We start from the raw sequence: 18,821 nt of genomic DNA, 5'->3' as shown, positions 1-18,821 counted from the left end.
AAGGACAACCCCATGCCACCAATTACCAAAACCACAATTCACTACAGGAATTCTTGCTCCATGGAAGACCTTACCTCTCACCTTTCATTGGAACTCTCTAACCATGACCTTTCCGACGCAGAATCAGCCATCTCTACATGGCATAATATCACAAACAAGGTGGCAGAAGAACTATTCCCCTTAAAAACTAAACAGCTCGACCCATCCCATAAAAACAAAAAACCATGGTTCACTCAAGAACTAAAAAACATGAAACTAGAACTGAGAAAAAAAGAACACTCATGGCGGAAGAGACCATCCAACACTACACTAAATGAGTACAAAACCCTCATGCACAGTTACAGAAACAATATCCTTCGCACTAAGAGAGAGTTTTATGCCCACAAAATCCACAATTTTTCCTTTGACGCCAAAGCGCTTTTCTCATACGTCTCAGAGCTCACAAAACCCACCTCACCAGTCATCCCTGACGATCAAGCTCAATTCAGATGCACCGAACTTGCACAATTCTTCGAAAACAAAATCCTTAAGCTAATAGCACCGCTGGCTACGCACAACATAGAACCTCCTTCCCTCTTCTCTCCCCCATTCAGCCAGAAAGCAAACCTAGAATCTTTTGAACCCACTTCTTCACTCGAAATTGAATCGATTCTCAAAAAGATGAAACCCTCCACTCATCCAATAGATGCCATTCCATCTAAATTACTACTCTCCATCCCTAACATCATTGCAAAGCCCTTAGCAGAGATCATCAACCGTTCGCTAACCCAAGGATTAGTACCAGACACGCTGAAAATTGCCACCTTCAAACCTTTCCTCAAGAAACCCAACCTGAACCCAGCAGACCCGGCCAACTTTCGCCCCATCGCTAACCTACCGTTTGTTGCTAAACTTATGGAGAAAATAGTTAACAAACAGTTGTTGGAATTCCTAGAAGACCACGAGATTCTCTCAACAGCCCAATTCGGATTCCGCAAATCCCTCAGTACGGAATCCCTCTTAATCTCATTGACTGACAGAGTCCTATCCGGACTGGAGAAAAAGATGCCCTAACTTCTGACACTTCTCGATATATCTGCAGCATTTGACACCGTAAAGCCCTCTGTCCTCATCACCCGGCTCTCAGACATAGGCATCTCTGGTTCAGCCCTTGAATGGTTCAGATCATTCCTTAACAACAGGACATACAAGGTCAGAATAAGCAACAAGGATTCTCACCCAGTCAAATCCACTCTCGGAGTCCCTCAAGGATCATCCCTCTCCCCAACCCTGTTCAACATCTATCTTCTCCCCCTATGTCATCTGCTCTCAAACCTGAAGATCACATACTTCATATACGCTGATGATGTCCAAATTCTGTTGCCAATCACTGAATCTATCTCCAATACCATCAACTTCTGGAACAATTGTCTACAGTCCATAAACTCCCTCCTCACTAGCCTCAACTTAGTTCTCAGTACTTCAAAAACGGAACTTATGCTGATCACCCTGGATGACAACCTTCAGTCGGCCAACAATCTAATCACACCGCTAAGGATCTCCCCCACACACGTAAGAAACCTCGGTGTTACTATCGACAATAGGCTGAATCTCAAGCAATTTGTCAAAAACACAACGAAAGAATGCTTTCATAAGCTACACATATTGAAAAAGCTGAAACCTCTCCTCCATTTTCAGGACTTTAGAACAGTCCTCCAAACAATTCTATTTTCAAAAATCTATTATTGCAACTCTCTGCTAATTGGCCTCCCAGCTATCACCACCAAACCACTACAAATGTTGCAGAACTCGGCTGCCTGGATTCTAACCAACTCGAGTAGAGGAGAACACATCACACCTATTCTGAAAATCCTACACTGCCTCCCCATTAAATCTAGAATCATATTCAAAGTACTAACCATAACCCACAAGACCATTCATGCCCAAACTTTGCTAGATCTAAGCGACCCTCTTCGTCCACACGCATCACTGAGACCCATCAGAACCAGGTATTTAGGCACCTTATATGCACCTCCAGCCAAGTCACTTCTCAAGAAACCAGCATTCTCGATTGCCAGCCCCTCTCACTGGAATGCCCTCCCCACAGACCTTCGTCTAGAGACTTGTAGTCGAACGTTCAAAAAAAAGCTCAAAACTTGGCTTTTCACAAAAGCCTTTACTTAAAGGTCTCTCCCTAAGGGATTGATTCACGCATTTCATACCCCCAATACGCTAGATGTCTGATGCCGTGAACATAAATTCTCTTGTTAGTTGCACTTTAATATGTACACATGCGTTTTAACTCTGTCGTAAATCCGAGTTTGTTGACTGTTATTTTGGTTTGCAGTTATTTGTAATAAGTAATAAGTTATTTGTATTAATAAGTTATAAGTAATTAGTTGTTTGTATTAATTTTAATTTTAAGTTGCTCTCAGCTTTATCTATCAGTTCTTACAAAGTTAGCCCTGTTATCTGTACCCTCTTGTTTGATGTAATTTCCAACTTTGGTTCTATGTAAGCCGACGTGAACATCGGTATATAAAAACCTTTAAATAAATAAAATAAATATATAGCCATGGGGGACTCCATAGCCAATGAAAAGTCGAGTGCTCCAGCAAAAGAGTGAAAGAAAAAAGAGAAACACCAGCTTCCTTCAAGAATTGTCCAAAGACTGCAAAAATTGTGTTGCTGCCGCAGCTGTTTCAAAGTATAAAACTTTGTCCTGATGGGACAGAGAATAGCAACATGATCCACAATTTCTTCTGAATCAGTTGTGCACACACAGAGAAAAAAGTTTTACACCTCTCCACTACTGCCTGAGAATAGTCCTGGAATATTAAGAACATATGGTCTTCATAAAGAAGACGATGACATGTTGTGGCCTGAGAGCGTTGTGGTAGTCCTGGAGCCATTGTCATTGGAAGCTGAGGTTATGGCAGCATCTGGGAAGATGGAGACTGTGTCGAGCCATCCCTCTATCGTTCCTGCTTCTTCTGGCCAATTTGGAAAGTTGGTTTCTTTGGGAGAGGTACAATGTTTTTTTATTTCTAAACCACAAATTAAGAACATAAGAAATTGCCATGATGGGTCAGACCAAGGGTCAATCAAGCCCAGCACCCTGTTTCCAACAGAGGCCAAACCAGGCCACAAGAACCTGGCAATTAACCAAACACCAAGAAGATCCCATGCTACTGATGCAATTAATAGCAGTGGCTATTCCCTAAGTAAACTTGATTAATAGCAGTTAATGGACTTCTCTTCCAAGAACTTATCCAAACCTTTTTTGAACCCAGCTACACTAACTGCACTAACCACATCCTCTGGCAACAAATTCCAGAGCTTTATTGTGCATTGAGTGAAAAAGAATTTTCTTCGATTAGTCTTAAATGTGCTACTTGCTAACTTCATGGAATGCCCCCTAGTCCTTCTATTATTCGAAAGTGTAAATAACCGAGTCACATCTACTCGTTCAAGACCTCTCATGATCTTAAAGACCTCTATTATATCCCCCCTCAGCCGTCTCTTCTCCAAGCTGAAAAGCCCTAACCTCTTCAGCCTTTCCTCATTGGGGAGCTGTTCCATCCCCTTTATCATTTTGGTTGCCCTTCTCTGTACCTTTTCCATTGCAACTATATCTTTTTTGAGATAAGATGACCAGAATTGTACACAGTATTCAAGGTGTGGTCTCACCATGGAGCGATATAGAGGCATTATGACATTTTCCGTTTTATTAACCATTCCCTTCCTAATAATTCCTAACATTCTAATTGCTTTTTTGATTGCTGCAGCACACTGAGCCAACGATTTCAATGTATTATCTACTATGACGCCTAGATCTCTTTCTTGGGTGGTAGCTCCTAATATGGAACCTAACATCGTGTAACTACAGCAAGGGTTATTTTTCCCTATATGCAACACCTTGCACTTGTCCAAATTAAATTTCATCTGCCATTTGGATGCCCAATCTTCCAGTCTTGCAAGGTCCTCCTGTAATGTATCACAGTCTGCTTGTGATTTAACTACTCTGAATAATTTTGTATCATCCGCAATTTTGATAACGTCACTCGTCGTATTCCTTTCCAGATCATTTATATATATATATCTATATATATCTATACATATATATATCTATATATATATATATATATATATATATATATATATATATATATATATATATATATATATATATTGAAAGGCACCGGGCCAAGTACAGATCCCTGAGGCACTCAACTGTTTACCCTTTTCCACTGGGAAAATTGACCATTTAGTCCTACTCTCTGTTTCCTGTCTTTTAACCAATTTGTAATCCACGAAAGGACATCGCCTCCTATCCCATGACTTTTTAGTTTTCGTAGAAGCCTCTCATGAGGGACTTTGTCAAACGCCTTCTGAAAATCCAAATATACTACATCTACCGGTTCACCTTTATCCACATGTTTATTAACCCCTTCAAAAAAATGAAGCAGGTTTGTAAGGCAAGACTTCCCTTGGGTAAATACATGTTGACTGTGTTCCATTAAATCATGTCTTTCTATATGCTCTACAATTTTGATCTTGAGGATAGTTTCCACTATTTTTCCCGGCACTGAAGTTAGGTTCACTGGTCTATAGTTACCCGGATCGCCCCTGGAGCCTTTTTTAAATATTTGGGTTACATTGGCCACCCTCCAGTCTTCAGGTACAATGGATGATTTTAATGATAGGTTACAAATTTTAACTAATAGGTCAGAAATTTCATTTTTTAGTTCCTTTAGTACCCTAGGATCCATACCATCCGGTCCAGGTGACTTGCTACTCTTTAGTTTGTCAATCTGGCCTACTACATCTTCCAGGTTGACAGTGATTTCATTCAGTTCGTCTGACTCATCACCCCTGAAAACCATCTCCGGAACTGGTATCTCCCCAACATCCTCATTAGTAAACATGGAAGCAAAGAATTAATTTAGTCTTTCTGCAATGGCCTTATCTTCCCTAAGAGCTCCTTTAATCCCTCTGTCATTTAATGGTCCAATCGACTCCCTCACAGGTTTCTTGCTTTGGATATATTTTAAAAAGTTTTTATTATGAGTTTTTGCCTCTATGGCCAACTTCATTTCAAATTCTCTCTTTGCCTGTTTTATCAATGTTTTACACTTAACTTGACAATGCTTATGTTTTATACTATTTTCTTCAGATGGATCCTTCTTCCAATTTTTGAAGGATGATTTTTTGGCTAAAATAGCCTCTTTCACCTCACCTTTAAACCATGACGGTAATCATTTTGCCTGCCTTCCACCTTTCTTAATGTGTGGAATACATATGGACTGTGCCTCTAGGATTGTATTTTTAAACAATGTCCAAGCCTGTTGAACACTTTTAACCTTTGCAGCTGCACCTTTCAGTTTTTTTCTGACTATTTTCCTCATTTTATCAAAGTTTCCCTTTTGAAAGTTTAGTGTTAGAGCTGCAGATTTACTTATTGTCCCCATTCCAGTTATTAGTTTAAATTTGATCATGTTATGATCACTGTTGCCAAGTGGCCCCACCACCGTTACCTCTCTCACCAAATCCTGTGTTCCACTAAGAATTAAATTGTGATGCTAGATATAATTTGGGAGGCATTATCTAAGCTTTCTCTGCAAATGGGTAAGTTTGTAGTCTAACAACAGGGATTGACATTAAAATCGCAAAATTTTCGGGAGCAGTCTGAAGCTGTCTCTAAAAAGATCCAGTTGTTGGACAGTAAAACCAAAGTGCTTCAGGAGTCTGTGGGAACTCTTTCAAAATGCCATCTTCATTTGATAAATAAAAGAGAATTTAAAGAATGTTGTTAGGAGATGTAATCTTCAGTTTATCAACTTTCCAAGAAAAGCATGGTATCTCCCATTAAAATGTCGAGGTCATATCTTTTTGAGGTTCTGAAGATTCCTGAAAATTTAATACCCCTGTTTCTAAGGCTTATTATTTGTCTATGAAAAAAATTGCCCAAGATGCGAAAGTACCCCAACTTTCTTTGGATCTTCTTAACAGCGGAACTGGAAAAATCTGTTGTCCAAATTATATCTACTGCAACTCTCATTGTGACTTTAGCATTAGCTCTTTTTTTTGTAATAAAGATGTATTGTTCCATGGCCTGAAAGTCTGTATTTTTCCTGATGTATCCAAATCAACCCAGGTTAAAAGGAAAAGATTCTTATTATGATCTGGAATTTTGCAACTACGTGCTCTGTTTTTTTGGCTTAATTTTACCTGTAAATGTAATGTAAAATTCCAGGGAATTAAATGTTTTCTTTGATCCCGCTAAACTATCAGTTTTCCTGAATGCTAGGCTGCAACAGAGGAGCGGCTCAGATTTTTATTCCTGAAGCCACATCTTCTCCAGCCAGTTAAATGCTAAGTTCAATAATACAGGGCCCCTTTAGTGTGAAATCATTTATTCTTGATAAATAGTTATCCTTTTATGTTTCTTGAAATCTAGAGACATCGCTCCTTCCTCATTTGTGGACTGACATGGTATAAGGGGTTGTAACAATTGTTTGTATTTATACATGTTTTCCCACTTGTATTCTATTTTTCCTATTCTGTTGCAAACAAGTATAATACTTTTTAAAAATAAATATATTTTTAAAAAGTAATAGATATTTCTAAAGATAAAATTCCATATGTAAGGTTTAAGATGCAAAAAGTGTAACAGATTTCTATTTTTTATTTTTCTACATTCATGTTTTTTAATTTAAAAAAATTAATTTTATGTTTAACATTTTTTTTTAAAAAAGCAAAATAATACAAAAATTCTCTTTGATTGCAGGGCCAGATTCACACCATATGAATACCATTTCTTTCAATCTTTCGGATTCACTTGGAGACAGCCGGACTTTTGTTGTTATGCCATATGAAGAAATGTATGCAGAAGACTGTAATTATAACATCACTTCTTGTGATTTTACAGTTGCATGTGAAAAGGTAAAATCCTTCTGTTGGTCATTTGGCTTCTTTGCACTTTCTAATATTGTAGATTAAAATACAAATTATAGTACTGAAGTTTGCTCTTAGAGAGAAAGTAGTGATTTATATCCATGGTACTCAGCAATATGTATATCTTTCATACAGTCTGTGATTAGCAAGGGGTTAGAGAGTTCAAGGGAAACTAAGATCAGCCCCTTTAAATTCGGGGCTTCACAACGCGGCGATCTCTTTCCCGGCCGGTCGGCCTGCCTGCCTCCAGCCCGGCTCGCGCGATCGGCGCCGCCTCCTCGGGGCAAGAGCCCATCGACTCCAGCGACCTCCTCCGCCCCACCGGCCCGAGACCACGTGACCTGCCTGGACATGCCTGGACGTGCCCTCCCGGAGCTCTCTGACCCAATCGCAGGGTGAGAGCCACGCTCTTTTTGCAGCACCTGGGAACCTGGGAAATCTGCCTCAGCCCCTTTAAATTCGGGGCTTCACAACGTGGCGTCGCGCGCACGAAGGAGCGCGACCTAAGGGGCCTGCCCCTTGGTGCGCCCCTTAGTGTGCCTTTATCCTCTCTACAGAACTGACAGCAAGCTCTGCATTGTCTGACTTGATGTCTTCGATACTGGATGTACCCCTGCTAACTGTAACTATGTTTGGCCTTTCCACACTCTCTCTCAGTCTTTGATAGTTAGCACCAAGATCTTTCTCGGTGTTAACTGCTGCACCATCTCACTGTGTTAACTGCTGCACCATTCTCACTGTGCTATTTGCTGTACCATCTTGCGCTCCATCATACGACCTAGCACCAGCCCACTAACCTATACCATTCTCTCCCCCTGTAGACCCCTTTCATCTCTCCCTCCCCTCCCCTCGCCTCTGCCAACCAGGCCCACCGCACCCTGCCACTGACACAAAGACCATCCACCCCCCCCCCCCCCCCCCCACTGTCCATCTAGCCACTGCAACTACCACATCCGCTCCCGGGACCTCCTCCACCAACTACCTCCTCTGCCAACACTTGCTTTCTGAAATGGCAACATATCCCATCCCCCGCATCCACCATCCTTTTGCCAGACTGGCTCCCTTTCCTTCTCACTACCCCTCCCCCCTGCGCAAATCCCTAATCCCCATCCTCACCTTCCCCCTGACGCAACTCCTAGGCCTCACCACCCTCTCTATAATACTCTTTAATGCACAATCTCTCTCAAAAAAGACACCCATCCTCAACGACTTGCTAACCGTAAACCTAACATCTGTGCTGTCACCGAGACGTGGTTCAAAGACAGTGATGCTGTTCTCATCAATCAACTCCCTACTTCCTCCTATGATATATTCTCTTTACCCAGACCCAAAAAAAGAGGAGGAGGCCTCCTCCTTGCAGCTAAGAAATACCTAAACCTCAAACCTATTCACATAGTCACCCCGCCCAAGCTTGAAATAGGTCTCTTCAGATCAACTGAACTCCAAATCTGCCTAGTATACTCCCCTCCTGCACTCCTCGATGCCAACCCCTCACCTCTGATTGAATTCATTGCCGACTGGATCAATGCTGATACCCCCTCCATTATCCTTGGAGACTTTAATCTTCATGTAGACTCCCTATCCCACTCTTCGTCTTGTGAAGCCTTCATCAAATCCCTCCACGCTATAGGATTCCAACAAATTATTGCATCTCCCACCCACAAAGCAGGGCACACCCTGGATTTGATGTTCATTAATTCTGATGTCCTCGCTACCACCACCCCTACCTACACTCCAGTTCCCTGGTCTGACCACTATCTAATAGAAGGCCTTCTCTCTATCAACGCCTCCTCCCCACACAACACCACCCAAAGCACTACTATTATATCCAGAAAATCCTGCCCCAGCGACGATCTAGCTGCTACATTATCGACCGCCCTTCCCAACCTAGTCTGTTCTGACCCTGACTCAGCGCTAGCATCCTGGACTACCCTTACGGAGGACATCGCCAACAAACTCTGCCCTACCTCCAAACGCGTCATAAACACCACCTCCAAACACGCCAACCCATGGTATACACCCAAGTTAAAAACCCTAAAAAATGATTGCTGAACTTGCTTTGTTGTGGGTAGCAGCAGTCCGCTGCTTGGAGGTACTTTATCTGCTGAAATTATCTCTTGTCATTGTTTCCCGAGCGGAGGGGACGCTGCCCTGCCCAGCCTAATTCCTGCTCTCCTTCCGGGCTCTGATGTCGGAGGGCAGAGCCTGCCAGACGCCTACAACAGCGGCGTCCTAAGGGGAGAAATCTATTGCTGAACTTGCTTTGTTGTGGGTAGCAGCAGTCCGTTGCTTGGAGGTACTTTATCTGCTGAAATTATCTCTTGTCATTGTTTCCTGAGCGGAGGGGACGCTGCCCTGCCCAGCCTAATTCCTGCTCTCCTTCCGGGCTCTGATGTCGGAGGGCGGAGCCTGCCAGACACCTACAACAGCGGCGTCCTAAGGGGAGAAATCTATTGCTGAACTTGTTTTGTTGTGGGTAGCAGCAGTCCGCTGCTTGGAGGTACTTTATCTGCTGAAATTATCTCTTGTCATTGTTTCCTGAGCGGAGGGGACGCTGCCCTGCCCAGCCTAATTCCTGCTCTCCTTCCGGGCTCTGATGTCGGAGGGCGGAGCCTGCCAGACGCCTACAACAGCGGCGTCCTAAGGGGAGAAATCTATTGCTGAACTTGTTTTGTTGTGGGTAGCAGCAGTCCGCTGCTTGGAGGTACTTTATCTGCTGAAATTATCTCTTGTCATTGTTTCCTGAGTGGAGGGGATGCTGCCCTGCCCAGCCTAATTCCTGCTCTCCTTCCGGGCTCTGACGTCAGAGGGCGGAGCCTGCCAGACGCCTACAACAACAGCGTCTGTACTGCGTACTCGCCGTCGGTGCGCTGCCTCTTAGGCGCGCGGCTTTGCCGGGCTTTGCCGGGATTCGACCGGGGTTCGATGAGGACTTTATTCAGTTCGGCAATCAACGGAACCTGGATTAAAGTGATGATGTCTCAAAAAGATCATAACAACTAAAGGTACCTGGTTTATGTTTTATATGTTGGCCCTAACCTATCTTGGTAATGCTACACACCAAGAGGAAGGGGAAAACAGTGACTTCCACTCCAGTTATTAATGAAAATCAGCCACGTATCTCAGATCTTTTTGTGCGAGCCCTTGAATTAACACCAGGTGATGATGCCGCTGGAATATTAGCCCAGGAGCAGGGACTGAATTCCCTGGCATATGAGACATCCTTGAGCCCTGGTGCCCCAACAACACCAGAACCACCAACCGGGAAGGTTGGTGGAGAATTTGTTCTTGAAGAATCTAACTTGAACTTGGTCTCTTCCCTGGCTATTCAGAAGGGGAAGGGAAACATATACTCCCCCCGGTTGAAACCTGATTTTTTGGTCATAAAAGACCAAGAGAGGGAACTTAGTACGGAAATGTTTGCTAAGGAGAAGGGGGTAGGAGGGAATAAGGAAGAAATGATGTTTAATGAACCTGTAATTGCATCTACTAAGTTTACATTGGAAGGTATAGGTAATATGATATTCACCATGCAAAAATCTATAAATGATCTGACCTCCCTAGTACAAGAAACTTTGAGTAATAATAAAGTGCTACAAACAAAAATTGAAAAATTGGATGGAGCAGTAGAAAATTTGGGAACTAAAACTACTGAATTAGAAAAAGTACAATTGAATTTAATCAAATCTGAGAAAATCCACTCTGACAAATTAGAACAACTTGAAAATCAGATTCGGAGAGTAAATTTGAGAATCTTGAATTTTCCAAAAACTCACTTACTATCACCTAAAGAATTGTTTAAAAGTTATTTAAAAAATATTCTAAAATTTACAGATTTAACAATCCCAATAATATCTAGGATATATTATATAACTCAAAAAGAAAAGCAAGTGAAAGATTCGGTAGAACAGAGTGAAGATATAAATTTATCAGAATTGTTGGAAAAATCTTCTGATATGCAGATAAATACCCGAGCTACTCTAATTGTCTCTTTTGCAGACATTTCTCAGAGGGACTCTATTCTTAGATTGTATTTTAGGCATCAAAACTCCAATTTTCATGGTCAACCAATCAGAGTGTTTCCTGATGTAGCTTATAATACACAATTAAGGAGGAAGGAATTTCTAACTTTAAGGGAGAAAGTCGTAGTGCGTGGTGACAAATTCATTTTACGGTTGCCTTGCCAATGTATTATAATACATCAGGACACGCAATATGTTTTTAATCAACCTGAACAATTGCGTGTGTTCCTTGATACTTGACCCCGTAGACCATGTAGACCACTATTGTACAATAGGGGAATTAAGGATAATTTTGGCTCATATTACTATAAGGTTAATATTTCTTGAAAATAACTGCTCTATATTATTAATCCAGGTTTTGTAATTACTAATAATGATTTTCTTTAAGTTTTTTCACAGAATGTATTAATGTAAATCTTGTTAGGACTAGTCTTGAGAAGATGTATTATGTTTACAAACTGTGTAATATCCTTTATGAAAAATAAAAAGTTGAATAAACATATAATAAAAAAAAAACCCCTAAAAAATAAACTCAGACAAAAAGAGAGACATTGGCGTAAGGACCCCACCGCTCAGCACGCCACCATCTATAAAACTGCCCTACACTCTTACAGACTTACAATACTAAAACACAAACGAGATTTCTACGCTAAGAAAATCCATTACAGATTCAACCCCAAGGCACTCTTCTCTTACATCTCAAGCCTCACCAAATCTATCCCTCCCACTATACCTGACTCTGACGCAGCCGCCAAATGTGAAGAACTTGCTACCTACTTCCAGAGCAAAATAACTAACCTCCTCTCTAGATTCCCTTCCTCCTCTAGCCCTCCCCCTTCCTCCCCCTCCTCGTACCTTGCCTCCTCCCACCCTGCCATGACTGTCTTCGACTATACCTCCTCCAAAGAAATTGAAACTATTCTCAGAAAACTCAAACCTGCCTCACATCCCAATGACACCATCCCACCCAAAGCCCTTCTGGCCGTCCCTAATTCCATAGCCAGAGCCATAGCAGACATCATAAACTGTTCTCGCTATCATGGGACTGTCCCAGACACACTCAAACATGCGGTAGTCAAACCCCTTCTAAAGAAGCCATCCCTAGATCCAAAAGACCCCTCCAATTTCCGCCCCATCTCTAACCTCCCATTTATCTCCAAGCTAATGGAAAGAGTGGTTAACACACAACTCATGGACTACCTTGAAAACCACTCGATCCTCCATGACTCACAATTCAGCTTTTGGAAACATTTCAACACCAAATCGCTACTTCTCACCCTTTCCGACCACCTTCTTATAAGAATGGGCCAAGGCCACAGTTATCTCCTCACCCTCCTTGACATCTCGGCGGCTTTCGATACCATCTGCCATAATCACCTCCTAGCCCATCTAGAAAGCATTGGCATCTCAGGCCTAACCCTTGCTTGGTTTAAATCCTACCTCTCAAATAGAAAATTCTCAGTTAAAATTGGTAATGCCATATCTGCCCCCCATCCCCTACAACAAGGAATCCCACAAGGTTCTTCACTTTCATCCACCCTCTTTAACATCTACCTCACCCCACTTTGCTACCTCCTCTCCCAACTTAAACTTAAGTTCTACCTTTACACTGATGATGTCCAGATCATCATATCTATCCACAACACTATCTCCGATGCTTTGAAGCACTGGGAAAACTGCTTAGCATCTATCAACTCCCTACTCACCAACCTCCACCTTGCACTCAACACTAACAAAACCGAACTCCTACTTATCTCCCCCCCATTCTCCCCCTCCTCCCCCTTAGCCAATGACCCCAATCTCAATATTACCACAGCCCATCCCTTCGTAAGGGATCTTGGAGTTCTCCTCGATCAACAGCTAAGCATGAAAAACTATGTTAACTCCATACTTAAAGAAGGCTTGTTTAAACTTAATGTCCTCAAAACACTTAAGCCATTATTATACACCCAAGACTTCCGTACAGTACTCCAAGCCACTATTTCTTCCAAATTGGACTACTGTAACGCACTCTTCCTAGGGCTTCCCTACTCCATGATAAAACCGCTACAAATGTTACAAAATGCGGTTGCTAGGATCATCTCTAACACCCGTAAATCCGATCACATCACCCCTATCCTCGGAGACCTACACTGGCTCCCCATCCCCTCCCAAATTCACTACAAAACCTTGACCATTGTACACAAATCCATACACGCTCACAACTCCAAATGGCTAGATATTCCATTTAACACCCACCACTCGTCCCGGCCCACTAGAACCACCTACCAAGGCACCCTCTCTGTACCCCCACTCAAAATAGCCCACCTTTCTATCACACGCGACCGAGCCATCTCTATTGCTGGCCCTTCCCTCTGGAACACCCTGCCTTCAAACCCACGCCTAGAACCATGCACATTCAAGTTCAAAAAGAAGTTAAAAACATGGTTATTCAAACAAGCCTATCCGGATTAACCTCCCCTCTCCCACCCTCATTCTCATCATGCCCCTACATAGATCCAACACACCTCTCTTCATCCCTCACCCCTCCATAATGATTGCACTTTTGAACTCTCACATAAGCAATCCTATCCTTTCTTTATATTAAGGACTCCCGTTGTTTCTTGCTACCAAGGACTCCCTGTTCACTAGTTGTTAAGTTACTTGTCTACTCTGCTCTTGTGTGACACCCCCTCCCAGTTGTAACTCCCTGTTAACATGTAATTTCTATCTGCTGTTCAAATGTAAACCGGTATGATGTCCCCACTAATACCGGTATATAAAAGTCTTTAAATAAATAAATAAAATAAATATTCCTTCCCTACTGGCTATGGGAATTGAATGGGGAGTGTAACATTTCCACAGATACACAGTTAACTTGATCGAAAGAAAACAGTCCATCACAGCCTGCCTTTTTTGAATTTTCCATGTTTGGCTTAGTTTTTGGGTACTTGCTAGGTTCTTATGACCTGGATTGGCCACTGTTGGAAACAGGATGCTGGGCTTGATGGACCCTTGGTCTGACCCAGTATGGCATGTTCCTCTGTTCTGTCAATTAACAGGCTGAATTAGCTATCATCTGTGCCTGATGTCATCAGGTGGCACTGGATGGATCTGTCTCTCCAAGCTAGTAGAGCTTTGAGCCCTACCGAGCATGTTCCTAAGCAGGCATTGCTTCGGAGTATCTTAGTTTTATTTTTGTCCATACTCCTCACAGTTGGCTATTTCTGTCTCTCCACAGAAATAATTTTTTCTGATAGTTTTTCGCTTAAGTGACTCCAAAAACAACACTTTTTAATACTAACTGTGAAGATGGTCTCGAAGAAAACCTCCAGTTTTAAATTTGTTCCTATGGACAAATTATGTCCATTACCAATTGCCACAACTACTGCTTACCTCTGTTTAGGCCCAGACCATGACCAGCAAAAATATCCTAACAGTGGCAGGATGTCTCTGAGAGCACAGAGATCCAGAGCAGCTAAAATAACTGCCCTTAGAGATGAGGCAACAGAGCAGGTCTGCCTCTGGAAATCATCAGTCTTTCTCTTTCTCTCATAGCAGTTGCAGTAAATCCTCCAAGGCAAAGCTAGAGCAGCAAGTATTCGATAACTTGATGTATAGGCCTACTCAAAGTAAGCACTGAGAGGGGAGTGTCCAAGATGGCGCCCGAGAGAGACATTGGTGTGTGTGAAGCTCCTGAAGAGTTGATTCTTTTCTGATATTTTTCTTGATTGCCAGCCTCCGAGAGATGCCACATATAAAGCATAAGGGCCGGGAAAGAGAGGGAGTCCCGACCCCCACAAGACTCACGCTGATTCAAACAACGCTGACAGGCTTCCAACCCCTGATGGAGGTAATAGCCCTGGGATATCCCGCTGAGCAGTTAGGTGGAGAGCAAGCACCTCTGCTCCTGGGAGATATCACTCTAAGTCCCGGGGCTCCTACAACTCCCAGTCCACCAGGCGATGCCAAGACCGCTGCTGACTTTGGCTCAAGATGAGGACGGATGGCGTCTTTGGAAATGAGCCCTATCGGGGAAGATGTAGCTGGAGCAATGGCGCCATTAGAAAGAACGGGAGGTCCCTTCATCTCCTCCCCACAAGTGGAGGGAACTATCGGCTTGAACCGAGTGTGAACCAGTGAAATGGAAGCTGGACCAGCAGTGAAGATTACTCAACTTCAAAGGAACCCAGAAACTCAAGGTATTTCTCTACCTCAAGCTATAAATTTAATACCTTTCTTACCGAGTGAAAAACCTAAAGTTGTGACTATGGATTTAATATGGCAGGCGATAATGTCGACGCAAAATGCCTTGCTAAACTTGTCTTCAAATATAAAAGAAATGCAAACAACTTTACATAATTTAACCCCAGAAATAAATTAACATACTGTTAATTTGACAAAAGTGGAAGAAGAAATAAACCAGATAAAGAAAGTGCAGCTTTCTATAATTAAAGGAGAAACTATGCTGGAGAAAAAGGTGGAAAGTATAGAAAACTCCCTAAGGTATAACAACTTAAGGATATTAAACTTTCCAAAGTGCAAAATGACTTCTCCAAAAGAACAATTAAAGAATTATTTTCAAGAAATACTATTACTATCATCTGATATGTTACCAGTGATACTGAAGGCATATTTTCTACCGAAGAAGAAGGAAGAACAATTAAATGAAAATCTACCAGCAGAGGGAATGTTACTGAATTGATATAGTTCTCAAATAGAAATGTGAAGAACTTTATTGGTAAAATTTAAATTTTCAGAAGATAGAGATAATGTATTAAAATTATTCTTAAGTAAAAGAACATAAGAACATGCCATACTGGGTCAGACCAAGGGTCCATCAAGCCCAGCATCCTGTTTCCAACAGTGGCCAATCCAGGCCATAAGAACCTGGCAAGTAACCAAAAACTAAGTCTATTCCATGTAACCATTGCTAATGGCAGTGGCTATTCTCTAAGTGAACTTAATAGCAGGTAATGGACTTCTCCTCCAAGAACTTATCCAATCCTTTTTTAAACACAGCTATACTAACTGCACGAACCACATTCTCTGGCAACAAATTCCAGAGTTTAATTGTGCGTTGAGTAAAAAAGAACTTTATCCGAATAGTTTTAAATGTGCCCCATACTAACTTCATGGAGTGCCCCCTAGTCTTTCTACTATCCGAAAGAGTAAATAACCGATTCACATCTACCCATTCTAGACCTCTCATGATTTTAAACACCTCTATCATATCCCCCCTCAGTCGTCTCTTCTCCAAGCTGAAAAGTCCTAACCTCTTTAGTCTTTCCTCATAGGGGAGTTGTTCCATTCCCCTTATCATTTTGGTAGCCCTTCTCTGTACCTTCTCCATCGCAATTATATCTTTTTTGAGATGCGGCGACCAGAATTGTACACAGTATTCAAGGTGTGGTCTCACCATGGAGCGATACAGAGGCATTATGACATTTTCCGTTTTATTCATCATTCCTTTTCTAATAATTCCCAACATTTTGTTTGCTTTTTTGACTGCCGCAGCACACTGCACCGACGATTTCAATGTGTTATCCACTATGACACCTAGATCTCTTTCTTGGGTTGTAGCACCTAATATGGAACCCAACATTGTGTAATTATAGCATGGGTTATTTTTCCCTATATGCATCACCTTGCACTTATCCACATTAAATTTCATCTGCCATTTGGATGCCCAATTTTCCAGTCTCACAAGGTCTTCCTGCAATTTATCACAATCTGCTTGTGATTTAACTACTCTGAACAATTTTGTGTCATCTGCAAATTTGATTATCTCACTTGTTGTATTTCTTTCTAGATCATTTATAAATATATTGAACAGTAAGGGTCCCAATACAGATCCCTGAGGCACTCCACTGTCCACTCCCTTCCACTGAGAAAATTGCCCATTCAATCCTACTCTCTGTTTCCTGTCTTTTAGCCAGTTTGCAATCCACGAAAGGACATCGCCACCTATCCCATGACTTTTTACTTTTCCTAGAAGCCTCTCATGAGGAACTTTGTCAAACGCCTTCTGAAAATCCAAGTATACTATATCTACCGGTTCACCTTTATCCACATGTTTATTAACTCCTTCAAAAAAGTGAAGCAGATTTGTGAGGCAAGACTTGCCCTGGGTAAAGCCATGCTGACTTTGTTCCATTAACCATGTCTTTCTATATGTTCTGTGATTTTGATGTTTAGAACACTTTCCACTATTTTTCCTGGCACTGAAGTCAGGCTAACTGGTCTGTAGTTTCCCGGATCGCCCCTGGAGCCCTTTTTAAATATTGGGGTTACATTTGCTATCCTCCAGTCTTCAGGTACAATGGATGATTTTAATGATAAGTTACAAATTTTTACTAATAGGTCTGAAATTTCATTTTTTAGTTCCCTCGGAACTCTGGGGTGTATACCATCCGGTCCAGGTGATTTACTACTCTTCAGTTTGTCAATCAGGCCTACCACATCTTCTAGGTTCACCGTGATTTGATTCAGTCCATCTGAATCTTGTTTATATTTGGGAAAAAAAATTATGGGTCTATCCTGATGTTTCTAAGGAGACCCAGATAAGATGTAAGAAATTCTTAATGCTGGCTAATCAGGCTAGAACTTTTGGGATTCAGTTAAATATCAGATTCCCTTGTAAATGCGTAATGAAAATTGATGGTACAAGATTTGTTTATTATGAACCTGAACAGCTAGAGAAATATTTAGAGAGCCGAAGGAACCAAGAGACTGAGCATATAACATCATCTTCTTAGTTGTAGGAAAGAATGTGTGTACTCTGAAGTCTCTCAATATTTGTTTCATATTTCTTCTTTGTTGGTATACTTGCTTATGAAATGGAATCCCTCCCCATTGTTTGATAATAGGGAGTCTAGATAATTATACTTTGTGACAGTATGTTATATAGATTATATATTTTCATAGGATAATATACTTAATGTTATTCTATTTACTCCTGAATTATGATTTTCTGAATTTGAATATGTCAAATTTGAAATTTGCAAAATAAATAAATAAATAAAACAAAGTAAGCACTGAGATTCCCTGGTATACTGGATGCATTCTGTGCCCATCCTAGCCAAAAAGTCTAAATTGACAAAAACTATGTCAAACCTCCTGGGAATGATCTGTAGGAGCTTCACGGAAGGCTGTTAAATCAACAAAGATGATGCATGAGTTGTCACATAACGTGTTGGAGATCATCAAACTTTGCGCTGAAGCAAGCGATACAGGGTGCTTCAAAATACTCGATGCGTAGCACATCAAAGCTACCAGCATTATGATGTGCCCAAAGCACGGTGCATCATAATGCCCAAAACTCAGCACATTGGATGGATCAAAGCATTACGCATTAGAATAATACATGGAGCATATAACACCAACGCACTTGACACGTGCCATCTCAGGGGGTCACAAACAAAAGATGTTTGAAGATTAAGAAACAAATCACAGTAAAGGAAAATAAGAGATCAGACCAGAGTGCCAAAAGTAAAAAAACTAAAACTAAGTTCTGATAAGGGACCAAACCTGTCACTACAGTCTCCATGATCCACAACATCCAAAGGATCCAGAACACAACAATCTTTTCCAATATTTCAAATTCAATCTGAAGAGCAGTATGTTCAGGATATATTAACAGAAGCTTTACCAACTAAGATATACAGCCACATATGAATTAGGGAAGCTAACCAATTTGGCAGTGCAGTAATAATGGGAAATTTCAATTACCCCAATATTGACTGGGTAAATATAACATCCGGACATGCTAGAGACATAAAATTCCTAGATGTCATAAATGACTGCTTCATAGAACAATTGGTTCAGGAACCAACGAGAGAGGGAGCTATTTTACATTTAATTCTTAGTGGATCGCAGGATTTG

At 41.5% G+C, this 18,821-nt stretch overlaps 1 protein-coding gene across 4 annotated transcripts in view; it reads left to right on the top strand.

The window, feature by feature from the left end:
* Positions 1 to 18,821, top strand: part of ERICH6 (glutamate rich 6) — a 285,150-nt gene that overhangs the window by 191,377 nt on the left and 74,952 nt on the right. For all 4 annotated transcript variants that reach the window (XM_029616495.1, XM_029616497.1, XM_029616496.1 and 1 more), the window contains exon 10: positions 6,770 to 6,924. In XM_029616495.1, coding sequence (XP_029472355.1) covers positions 6,770 to 6,924 — 155 coding nt within the window. The remainder of the gene's footprint in view (positions 1 to 6,769; positions 6,925 to 18,821) is intronic.

This window comes from Rhinatrema bivittatum, chromosome 9 (assembly GCF_901001135.1).
Source record: "Rhinatrema bivittatum chromosome 9, aRhiBiv1.1, whole genome shotgun sequence".
NCBI lineage: Eukaryota > Metazoa > Chordata > Amphibia > Gymnophiona > Rhinatrematidae > Rhinatrema > Rhinatrema bivittatum.
This window is presented reverse-complemented; position numbering and strand designations above follow the sequence as displayed.